The sequence below is a fragment of the Zeus faber genome, assembly GCF_960531495.2.
Source record: "Zeus faber genome assembly, chromosome: 1".
Taxonomy (NCBI): domain Eukaryota; kingdom Metazoa; phylum Chordata; class Actinopteri; order Zeiformes; family Zeidae; genus Zeus; species Zeus faber.
This window is the reverse complement of record NC_137193.1, coordinates 8,018,311-8,031,066: the sequence shown is the minus strand read 5'-3', so window position 1 is coordinate 8,031,066 and position 12,756 is coordinate 8,018,311. Positions and strand designations below refer to the sequence as shown.

The 12,756-nt window shown below is 44.5% G+C and overlaps 1 protein-coding gene across 1 annotated transcript; it reads left to right on the top strand.

Annotated features, from left to right (window-relative positions):
• The first annotated feature begins 7,743 nt into the window (after nt 1-7,743).
• LOC307232464 (regulator of G-protein signaling 4-like) lies at nt 7,744-11,715 on the top strand. Its single transcript, XM_080003485.1, has 5 exons — nt 7,744-7,871; nt 8,145-8,246; nt 9,136-9,200; nt 10,188-10,351; nt 10,725-11,715. The coding sequence occupies exons 1-5, from the start codon at nt 7,828-7,830 to the stop codon at nt 10,971-10,973; spliced, it is 624 nt and encodes a 207-aa protein (XP_079859611.1). The 5' UTR covers nt 7,744-7,827; the 3' UTR covers nt 10,974-11,715.
• The last annotated feature ends 1,041 nt before the right edge of the window (nt 11,716-12,756 follow it).

The following is a 12,756-nucleotide window of genomic DNA, read 5'->3' as shown; positions in this document are numbered from 1 at the left end:
AATGTGGCTAGGGTTAAAACTAACCACATCCCTTTGAAATAAAATTTTAAATAAAGTCTTAACATTAAGCTCCAACCGTGTCTCAGGTGACTATATTAGTCCACGGGAAAGGTCCGCATCGGAGACACCATTTTGGTGGTGTTTTAAGCTATAGCGAGCTAAAGTGGGTGGGGGCCCCGATGGAGAGAGTAGCAGTGGACGTCATGGGCCCGTTTCCCCGCACCGACAACTGCAACTGTTACGTCTTGCCTGCCATGGACTACTTTACAAATTGACCAGAGACACATGCGGTGCCAGACCAGGAGGCAGAGACTGTGGTGGATGCCCTTGTGGAGGCATGTTCAGTAGGTTCGGAGCGGCAGAGACTATCCAGAGAGACCAGGGAAGGAACTTTGAGTCGCGTGTCTTCGCCACAATGTGTGAGCGTCTGGGCATGCATTAGACTTGGACCACAGCCCTGCCTCCCTAGAGTGATCATCTAATGACGGTTTAAATCTAGTGACGGTTTAATATAAACACTAGCGCAGCAGCTGGCCATCCTCACCGCAGAGCACCAACAGGACGAGGACACACACTTTCCTCTGGTCCTCATGGCCTACAGGTCTGCTGTGCAGGACTCCACATCCTGCACACCCGCCCTGATCATGTTGGGACGGGAGATCTGGATACACGCAGAGGTGGCATTTGGCAAGCCCCCTGACACAACCGCAGTTCCTCCAGGGCGAGAGTATACTCGGAAACTCTAAGATCAGTTGGAGGGAGGGCGGGTGGCCTAGGTTGGACTGTCACTGGGTTGGGCCTTATGTGGTACTCAAAAGGATGGGTGAGGTGGTGTAGAGGGTTCAGCTGCCACCTCGAGGGAGGAGGGTGGCACTGCACAGGGACAGGTTGGCCCTGTACAGAGGGGACTCTAGTCCCCTTCAGGCCCTGGCACCCTCCCGGAGAGACAGTGACTCAAACACCACGCCTGGCAACTGGCTTAGGCTGAGGGGAGCTGGCCTCAGACCACCAGGGGGCAAGAGCCTCCTTCCCCCTGCACCAAACTCTCCAGATTCGCCGTCTGCATCCCCATGCACACTTCCTGTCCCTCCCTTTTTCCAGCCCTGGTCCCTGCTAGTCAGCGGGGCGGTCCCGTTCATCAGACCGAGCCGCCTTTGCCAATACCAGGATCACGACCCCAGAGACTGAGATGGGCCCCGGGTCATCTCAGAGACTTTGTTTGATCCCGCGGGACGAGGGACTCTGTGAGGGGGGAGCAGGGTAGCGACCCTGTTGCTACACTGCTCAAAATGTTCAAACTGTGTGATTGATGTGTTTATTGTTACTGTGTTGCTGGCTTAGATGCTCAAGGGAGCGGGTCCAGGAAGTGGGGAGAGAGACTGGAAGTGAGGAATGAGTGCCAGGTTCATAAGCGAGTGGGTCTGTTCTTCGGCGTGGTTACGGCCGACAGTAACCTATGCTGTTATAAAATAAATGCACTGGACTACAGCATTATCACCCCTTGTGTTTATTTGAAGCGTTGAGCGGAACGCTACAATATTTAAAATAAAAAAAACTAGGCTGTACATACAGTATATCATAAATAAATGCTGACATTTATATATAGTTATAATGTATCTATGAATAAAATACTCGCGGTGCTAGTATGAACAAGGTGGTGGTAGTGTTTCTAATAAAATAATCTGGAGTTAATAAAGTCATCGCGAGTAGCATCTGGGTAAAAGGTGTGATGGTGTCAGTTTCTCCTTTGGCCGCACCAGCCACACGAGTAGTAATCTCTCATGTACATCCATTCATTTAGAACAAGGCTTTAGCAAAAGAATTATCCTGATCTGGAACATTTGCAAGTGGATTCAGAACGATCGCGTTAGGTTGTAAAGATCCCCAACTAAATTGCGTTCTTTCACCCCGTAGGCAAGTTTAAGGTATTCAAACAATACCGATCAAACTCTGAATGTCAATTTTAACATGAAATCTGATGACAGCTCATACGCTGTCCTTGCCAGCACAGAGAGTGCACGCTGTTTCGTTTGTGGCGATTTCAGACATAAAAGACTGGCCTGTCCACGGTCGGAGCAGGCGGAGAAGGAGGTCCAGTCACTCCAGGATCAGAGCCTCCCCGTAAATAGTGGCAAAGGACCTACACGGCATTCTCTTTTTTTTTTTTTTCTTCTTTTTACTCTGCATTCTCAAAGTGCGGTAGTAGCGGAGGGGGCCGCGGTGGCGGAGGAGGGCGCAGAAGCGGAGGGGGGGGGGGGGGGGGGCGCGGTGGCAGGTAGTGATGAGGCCATACAGATTCAAGAAGGAAGCTGTGGGGAAGAGGGGGAGGAAGGGTAGAGGTGAGAATAGTGGTAAGGGCAAGGGAGAGGTAGACTGTGAGGAAACAAGCCATGGGGGCACAGTGGGGGCCCCACTCCAGTGGAGGGAGGGGAATCGGAGGAGGAAATGGACCTTTCCCTATCAGAGTGTTCTGGGGTATCAGAAGAAATACGAGCTAGTCAAGAGGATGCTGAGGTCTAGTCTGTAGAGCAGTTCTGAGGCTTAATAAAAAAATAAGAATATTGATTGAACAGAATTATTTCCTGATACACATACATTTTTAACATCAGTAAGAAATACATCAGGGACACAATAGCCGACGGGGATTTCACCTTGGCTTAATATGGGGGGGGGATGGTAGCTCAGGCAGTAGAGCTGGTTGTCTAGTAATCTGAAGGTTGCTGGTTTCATCCCAGGCTCCTCCTGCTAGCATGCTGTATTGTCCTTGAGCAAGACACTTAACCCCTAATTGCTCCTGATGGCTGCGTCCGTCGGTGTTTGAACAATTGTAAGTTGCTTTGGACAAAAGCGTCTGATAAATGTAATGTATAATATAGATTGAGTAAATGGGCCACTTTGTTGTGCAAAAGTCTTAATGATTCCTAATGGGTGTGTTAACTAAATTGTATTTGGTTCTGTTCTTTCCTTGTCTTGCCTTTAACTATGAATATTTCAAGAATAGGCACACTTTATATGCAGAGACCAGGGAAAGAGAGCTGTGCTCTAAGTATAAAAAAACAAAATAATATAGATGCCTTGCTTTTACAGGAAACTCATAGTGATGTGGAGAATGAGGAGTATATAAATATGGTGGGAGGGAGTGTTGAGCCATGGCATGTTTAGTGCAGGGGCAGCTATTTTGTTTTCGCCAGTGTTGGATGTAAATATTGTGTCAAAAAATGTGTGACGATTACCATCTATGTCTATGTCATCTACTGTATATCTATAGATTAACATCTATCTATCTTATTACCATCTATGCACCAAATACAGGAAGCGAAAGGGCTTTATTACTTGGGAAGCTTACACAAGAGATTTCCCTGGTTGGTCAAGATGAGATCTTGATCCTAGGAGGGGATTGGAACTGCACTATTAATCCACTTTTAGACGGAAAGGGAAAAGAACCCCACACAGGAGCTGCAGGAATATTGAGAAATGTGGTTAACTCTGCCAATTTACTTGATACTATGGTAGTGAAACCTGCCTATCCTGCCTATGGTGTAAGTCTAGATCTGCATGCTTATTATTTATTTATTTGTTATTTTATATTTATAAATGTATTTTGTTAAGATTTGTATGAATTTATTTTTTAATCGGTGCCTTCAGCAGGCTTGGCATACAACACATGGTTTTGTATGCCATTGCATCCAAGACAGAGTTAATTTGCAAGTGGAGTTCACTATTCTCAACCCGCACTGCCACTCTTTATTATCCATCAAAAACCACTTGCGATAAAAAACTTTGCATGCTTATTATTTATGTTCAAACTGTCAAGAAGGGAAACCCGACTGTGGCGCCAAAAAGCTGAGGGAACAGCTGACCAGACTGACCAGCCAAGAAAAACATGCGGTCAGCAATTGTGGTGGAGCAATACAGAGAGAGGATCCCTTAGAGGCGGCTCCTGAGAGGAAAGTGCGAAAAATAAGTATGTGCAAAAGTATAACGGTGTGTGACATGGTTGAAAAGAGCAGCTCCTCTGCAGAACTGCTCAGCCTTCATACTACTTGTTTAAAGTTGTAACAAAGGTATTTTTTAAATGAATTCCTTGGCGTTGTTTTTCCACGAAATTATATGGCAGATTAAACATCCAAACACAAAACAATACACATGGTCTTAAGTCTTAGGAGATAGAGTAAGTGCAGCGCAGTTAGATCGTTTTTATATAAAAGGATGCCACTGATGTAGGCTGGTTAAATCCACAATTTCCTTTGTTAGTTTCTCTGATCACCACATTGCAATTGCCCCCCTGTCGGATGGAAGTTCAATGTAAAGCTACTGCAAGATGTCAAGTTTTGCTCAAGTTTTGAGGAGTTCTCAGTCAGGTGGAGCGACAGGAGGTTGTGGGATGCAGGTAAGGGTCACATTAGGAATTTTGTTCAGCAATATACTGCTTTTTCCATAGCGGAAACAGGGAGGGTGTTGGGGCAGTTGGAGGATAGGATAAAGGAACTTGAAAATGAAATGATAGGTACCAATAACGTGGGAACAAATCAAAACATCTCTGTGTTCCGAAGAGATCTGGGAACATACCTACGGGAGAAAACAAAGGGGGCACCGATAAGGTCCAGGTTTTCTTTGCTGAGGGAGATGGATGCTCCAAAGTCTTTCAGTTTTGGGCTTGAGAAAAAGCGGTTTGAAACAAATACAATGTTTGAGATTGCATAATGGGTCTTTAACACTCGTGGTGAACGAGATGAGGGAGGGAGCAGCTACATTTTATGAGAATTTGTTTTCTGCAGATTTGCGTGACTCCTTATGTACACTGTGTATGTGACACTTAGCTTAATGATCTGCCAAAACTCTCTCATGCGGAAAAGACTGATTTGGACTCGCCCATTACCTTCAATGAGCTGAGCAAAGCAGTTTTCCGGACGCCTTGAGGAAATGCTCCTTGGGTGAATCAACTGCCAGTTAACTTTTTTAAAAACATTTTGGGAAACCGTTGGAAAAGACTGTTTCGACATTTTATGTGAATGCATCAATTCACGAGAACTGCAACTCAGATGTTGGTGTTCGGTGCTAATACTTTTACCAAAAAAGGATGATTTGAGCTTGCTTAAAAACTGGAGACCTGTTCCTCTATTATGTGCTGACTTCAAGATTTTCTCTGAAAGCCCAGCAAATAGCCTTAAGAGCTGTCTGGGGTCAATCATTGAAAAGGAGCAAATGTATTTAATCTCAGGTTGCTCAATATTTTTATAACTTGCATCTACTGTCTGTTATGATGGATCTTGCCGATTTGACTGAAGGTCATTTTTGGAGTAATTGCATTTGATCAGGAAAAAGCTTTTGACAGGATGGACCACGGGAACCCTTTTAAAATGTTATCTGCATTTGGCTGTGGGGAACATTTTATTGCTGGGGTCAGGTTGCTATACGCTGGAGCCTCATGTCTAGTCAAGGTGGGTGAGGGACTAATTAGACAAGTAAGCATGGGGCACGGCATCAGACAAGGATGTCCTCTTTCGAGACAGCTCTATACTCTCGCAATCGAGCCTCTTCTGGCACTGCTATGAAACAAGCTGCAGGGAGTAAGTCCAGAAGGGTTTGAATTTGGTACCCAAGTTAAACTTTCTGCATAATGCAGATGACCTGTTACTAATGGTCAGGGCTAAAAACGATATACAGGAATTAGCAATTTAAGCAAATTAACAATTTATGAAAGAGCTGCCTGGGCCAAAGTGAACTGGGCAAAGAGCGAGGCTTTACTTTGTGGTTCATGTGGAGGAGGGAGGAAGTGCCTCAGCTGCCAGGTGGGGTAGAGAGGGGCTTTAAGGACTCTGTATAGGATTGGAGTGTTTGGTCAGGAAGAACCGGGATGGACTTCTACAAAAACTGTAATCCAAGATGTCTAAGTGGAAGTGGTTATTGTCCAAACTGTCCTACAGAGGTCGGGTACTAATCATTAACAATTTGGTAGTTTCAACAATCGTTTGGCTGTCCCGAACCCACCTGGAGGGCTCCTGCCGACTCTACAGAGGAAGCTAGTGGAGTTTTTTTTGGTCTGGTCACCACTGGGTAAAAGCGGGGGTACTATATCTGCCCTTACAGGAAGGAGGACAGGGGCTGAAGGATCTTGAGAGCAGGCCAACTGCTTTTAGACTTCAGACTGCTCAAAAACTCTTATGAGTAGCAAGAGCGCTACTAAGAAGAGCAGGGGGGCTGGGACTGGATTATCAGCTCTTTCTGACAGAGATAGAGGGTCAGAACCTTACAGGACATTCACCTTTTTATTCCTCCATGTTGAAAGCATGGAGGTTATTAAAGACACTAAGAGAAGGAGGCATGGAGCCTGGACCATGGTTATGGAAGGAGACTATTTTTTATAATCCACTTATTCCATTGCAATCTCTGCACTCTGCAACAACAAAGAATAGGATGATGGCGTGGAATTTCAAAACGTTGGCACTTGCGGCAGGATGGAGCCGCTTGTTGGAAGACTACCCAGGAGTTAGCCCAACATACAGGCATAACTTCTCTAAGGAGTTTGGCGAGATTTAAAAGAGAGGTCATAGGTGCTCTCTCTGAAGAGGTGGTGTTCTTTTTCAACCGACCGAGGGAGGAGAAGCAACCACTTTTTCCATCTATGTCCATCTCTTTTGTTACTGACAATTGTATTGAGGAGAGTCTGAAGCTGCTGACTCTTAGCACTCCGAGCATGGGGAGCCTTGAGAACATTGTAGGGAAGGACTTTTATAGGACAGTAGTAGAAACCAAACACATCAAAGACATTCTGAGTGTTGAGGAGCATCGTTGGCAGGAAGTGTTGGTGGGGCAGAGTATTGCAGGTTTGAGGTGGAAAGTGCTGTACAAAGCTCCACTCCAAAAAAGACCTGGGGACTTACAGTGGAGAATCATACATGGGTCCTTGGCAACAAACACATTCTTGGCAAGAATAGGTCCAAATGTTGGAGTTGAGTGTCCGTTCTGTGATCTAGCTGAAGCTGTTGCACATGCGATCATTCAATGTGATCGTGTTTCTGAACTGCTTGAACTGCTCAATGAACTGTGTAAGCGTTTGGGAGAATCGTTTTGTGCGGGGCTTTTTTATTTTGGGGCCTTTGTGCGCTTGCAGTAAAGAAGCTAAATCTGTTTTGCTTCATTTCTTGTTTGGGCAGGCTAAATGATCAACCTGGCTGGCCAGGAGAAACAAGGTTAAGGGTGTTGGGCGTCTGAACCCATGGCTAATGTTTAGGGGCATGGTCTCTATGCGCCTTAGGACAGCGTATGTACGACCAGCTCATCAGTCATGGTGAAGGCTTTAGAAAGGTTTGGTGTGTCAATGGGGCTCCATGTCTTACAGATGAAGAGGAATTGATATTGTGCATAGAGAGGTGGAAACCTTTCTGAAAATGTTTTTTCAATCTTAGTGTTCATGTTAATTGTGTTTGATGTGTGTGTGTGTGTGTGTGTGTGTGTGTGTGTGTGTGTGTGTGTGTGTGTGTGTGTGTGTGTGTGAGAGGGAGATGAACACTGTAATTTTTTTCATCCTTTGTTGTACCTTTGTTACGTTTTAAAGATAAATTTTCTCTCTCTCTCTCTCTCTCTCTCTCTCTCTCTCAAACAGACACGTTAAAACAGGGCTTGGCCTGATTGGTCCATGCGCTCGGTCCATGTGGGCTCTGGGGGTGGAGACACCCATGTCTGACGCTGAAGGCTGTTGTCTCTAACTCTCCAACCTCTACTGCTCTCCACCCCACTGTCAGGATAGCAAGCGGAGTTGATACAAAAACAAAATCAATTAAACCCTCGTTCTCTCCACATTCAGAGGATCCATAACAGTGCGCCATGTGTAAGGGATTAGCTACACTTCCTGCGACCTGCTTGAAAAGGTAAGAACGACCAATCCGAGTCAGAGGGTTTGTTTGAGTTGAAATAATAAAGCTTGCTACTCATAACTAACCTGAAAATGACAAAACTGTGTTAACTGTCACTGGCGACGTGAACAGAGATATAACATCTCACCGCACACAGCAAATACTAATAACTAATATGCATATACAAACTGCATATCACAAATGTCAATGTCAATGTGATAAGCTGAAATTATGCTTTCAATTGAACTACTTTCCATTCGCTAACCCTCCCAATGTTTTTCCCTCCAGCGCCAAAAACATCAAGAACAAAATTGGCTTCTTGCTGCAGAGGCCCGGGCCCCAAGCTGCAGACCAGAAGCACGTCAAAGATAAGATAGTCACCGGGAAGAGGTCAGCGTGAACCAATAGCGGTTTATTGAACTTTATTTAATTTTTGAGCTGCAATATGTTCTGTTATAGTAATTGGATGATGCATTCTGACACGGCTGATCACTGGCTCCCCGTGGCAGCGTAATGAGTAAACACCTGAACCATTGATTGTTGTTATATCAACAAGTTTTCCTTTTGTTTGCTGCTACACAATCCCATTGTATCCATTGATTAACCGATCTGCACTGTTGTTGCCACGTTGTTGATTGGGTCTCCCCCATGAGGGTCAGGTGTGATGAGTGTACGCCCATTGCCCTCCTAAAAGCTGTTTAGCATTGACACAGCCAGGCCCGTTTTCCCTTTCTTCCCGAATAGCATTGTTGTTACGAACAACCTACTCTGTCTACAATCAGTTATGAAGTACTAACTCATAACGCTCAGAATTGGGGAAAAGCAACAGGGCGAGTCGTTACCTGTTACAACATTACGATCCGAACACATCCTTGACCTAAATTACTTCATCATTATCGCTGCGCCACAATACAGCGCAAGGTGTTGCCGTAGTTACACAAGGGAGACGGAGGGCGCATTGGTATAATTGACTATCCCGCCAGCACTCAAAGACGCAAATCATGCGGCCGGCATTTCACCGGAGAATTCCTGTTGTTGGTATTCTATGGAGACCAAATTATCTTTCCTCCCACCATCAAAATAATTAACACGGATTCAATGACGGGAGTCATTTTGCCTTTGTTTCGCTTATCCTAGGAAACAGAGGTTCTCTCAAGACAACAAATTCTCAGAGAAACACTGAAAGGGGACCAAGCACTGTCAATATAAGACATGTCCCGAGTGTTTGTGCCTTTCCTTTTTGCATCTTACGTTTGTTTGATGTCCTCTTTCTGTTTAGAGTTGTTGGCGCTGCTGAGGTGAAGAAATGGAAGGAGTCCTTCAACCAACTGATGAACAGCGATTGTAAGTGTTCATAAAAAAACAGACGCAAACATAAAAATCATAAAATACATAAATAAAATAAACAAAGTCAATAAATGTTTATAAATTTGTATGATGAATAAATAAATAAATACACAGATAAAGAAATGTTTATAAATGTGTACAATGAAAAACTTAAACAAATAACACATATAAAAATATATCAGTATATTAAATAAATCTATTTGCCAAACCAAGCATAAATCTCATATATTATATGAATTACAGCTTTGCTGTAATTTGATGCTTTTATGTATTATCAATTAGCCTGTGGGTCGTCATATATATGAGCAGGCGTCTCCTTAATTGATTAAATAAATCAATCTCCAATGGAAAGTATGTTAAGGACTGCCAAATTGATGTGTTGAATGTGGACTCAGGGGAAAACTAAACTGCATTGTCCCTCTGGGTCCTTATACCGTATATCCACAATTGGGAATACTTGTTAATGACGTTCGATGGAAACCCAGGGAGATAGGGAGCTATAATCCCAGGCACCAACATTAGGATGCATTCTCATGCTCTGAATGTGAGCTACGTGTCTCGAGGCACTGCCGGGAGGTCTCTAAGGGCCTGCCGAAATTTGTGTGTGTGTGTGTGTGAATGTGTAAGCCCCATGAGCATGAGGCTATCCTCTTGAAGACACAAGGGGAGCAATGTCCTCATGAGAATGAACCAGGGTCCTTGACCCTCTTCATTCCTAAGCTTCCTCCTCCTCCTCCTCCTGCTCCTCCTCCTCCTCCTCCTCTTCCTTCCCTCCTCCTCAACCCCCAGCACACAGTCATTTCCCAAGCTCCCCATGTTGCTTCCCAAATGTGAGCATCCATTCACAACTGTAACCCTGTCACCAAGCACGGTCCAATCGCTGCAATCAGGATCCGTAGGACTTGGACTTGGACTTGGACTTGGAACTGCGTTTGAATCGTGCGCTAACGTCCGCCTTTCTGACTGTTTTTTTTGGTTTGTCAGTTGGTCGCGAGCTCTTCACCGGCTTCCTGAGGTCGGAGTTCAGCGAGGAGAACATGGAGTTCTGGAACGCCTGCCAGGAATACAACAAGTCCCCACCCAGGAAGATGGCCGGCAGGGCCAAGTTGATCTATCATCAATACATAGAAGAAGACGCTCCTAACCAGGTTGATGGATTTAACGTTGTATTAAAAATAACGCCTTGGCTATGTTTGCAAAAAAAACAAAAAACGACTTCTAGAACTAAATAACTAACTTTCTCATTGGATTTACATGTCATTGTTTGGAAACATGCAAACAAATCTTCATGCAGTAACTCCCAAATCCCAAATGACTTCTTTCACCAAACTATAAACAATTTCTTGGTTTTCAATTCCATTCTTCAATTCCATAGGCAGATGTTTCGGCATAATGCAAACCATTTTTCTCATCGGAAAACACTGAACATTTCTTCATATTTTGGGGCACACTGTGGAAGCATAACTATGGTGGACCGTAGTATCGGACAACCTTCTCTGACCTCTGACCCCTAACCCGCAGGTCAACCTCGACTCAGCGACCCGAGCGGAGGCGGGTCGGAACCTGCGGATTGCCTCCCTGTCGTGCTTTGACGACGCCCAGAGCAAGATCTACGTCCTGATGGAGAAAGACTCCTACAGGCGCTTCCTCACGTCCAAGCTGATGCAGACGGCGTCCGCCAAAGCCGAAGCCCCCCTCAAGAACAAAGGGAAGGAAAGCGGCTGCGTGATGCAGGACGGGCAGACCCCGACCAGCAGCGCCTCGTCATAAGAGGCGCAGGAAAGGAAGGAGGCGCAAGAAAAGCCGTCGCGGGGGGGAAGATAAAGTGAAGGTGGGAAAAAAAAAAAGCCCGGTAAATAAAACATGTGAAGCCCATAGGGCAGGCAGCTAGTTTAGAAACACGTAGTACTGTTCGTCAAAGACTAGCAAAGTGAGGATACGGTATCTGGGATATGAAAAGAGAAGCCAGATACAGACATTCATTCGCTTTGTTCTTTTGCTCCACATGTCATTCGATATCATAACATGATGCATTCTTCCATGTCCTACCTTCTCTGGTCGTCAAGCCAATGGCCGTAGCAGCTACGTGTTCATTCTATGGTTTTTAGTCGTCGGTAACTTAAGGTGAAAAGCTCGTGGGGGAATCGCTTCTCAAAGTCGCAGCAGAGTATCGTCGCCTGCTTTGATATCGTGTAACACAAATAAACGCAACTAAACACGTGTCGGCGCTTGTGCATGGGTGCTGGAACTGTGCAAGCTGTCCAATGTGTGGATTTATTTTCAAACTGTATGTGCTTCTTCTGACCAGAGCTGTAATTATTTAACTGTACTGATTGAAGGGGTATTCAGACTACTACAGTAGAGTATTTGTTGGACAGAAGCTTATGTGTGTGTATTTTACTTTGATTTAAATCTATATATTTATTGCATGATGTAACGGACTAATTTATATTTGTTATATATATATATTTGTCTGTCACTATTATACATAAATAAAAATGTTTGCGCATGAGGAGCACATTTTTTGGCAGAACAGCGACACACTAACCCAACGGTATCCTCGACTTTCGCCGAAATCAAAACGTTGTCCATTTTTTAGTGTACTACTCGGCTTGACTGCCATTTCATATACTGTACTATGTAGCTTCATTGGATGAATTATACACATTAATAGCGGGTGAGCAACCTTCTCACCATTGTACGTGGCTCTTTTGGTGTTAAATTCTGCATCTGGACTCTGGGGCCACCACTGGAAAGTAGGCAGGCGTGAAACTAAACATAGGTAGTGGTAAGATATTGATAAAAAATATTGAAAAAAAAGCAAAAATGTATTCAAGCAGTGTATTCTATTGCCATTGAAATTGCTGTTAAAAACTGTTCGGCTAAAATTCCACGAAATAAAGATCCAGAGAAATGGGCCACGAATTGCGGTGCGGTCAAACAGACACACGACCAAGTCCCTCTCATCCGGGTCACAAGTAAGTCTCAGGTAATTTGGTCGGTCTCACTTGTCTGTGAAAACTTTCTTCTCCGTATGGTTGTGGATTATGTGAAGCTGGTGGCGGAAGCTCTGAATCATATTTGGGACCTTTTAATCTGACCAGTGCGATAGATCCCAGTCAGCGTTAGCAGCGCGTACTGGACTTCAATTTTCCGCGATGACAGTCAGTTCTCCCACAGCGACGAGGAGAGCGACAGCGCTGCTGAATGTGATAATACTCCGGACTTGGAGAACATTTCAGGATTTCAAACTTAATGTGACGGAATAAATTCGACACGCGCTGTTGATACAATGGAAGAAGTCGATGAGGTGATGAAGTCCGTTGAGGTTGGTGACAGATTTTCAGATTTCTGATTTTCTGAGACTCATATTATTGATGGACTCTACATTTTGTTGTGTTGTCCGTACTTTTAAACTCCAAAATAATTCAACTTTTATATAACATGTAAATTCTTACTGTTAAATAAAAGCCTTTTTTTTTTTAAACAAAATGAGTTGTGTTGTTGAAGCTGTTCAACGCTGTTCGTTCGGCCCATTCAGCAGAGTGTTCAG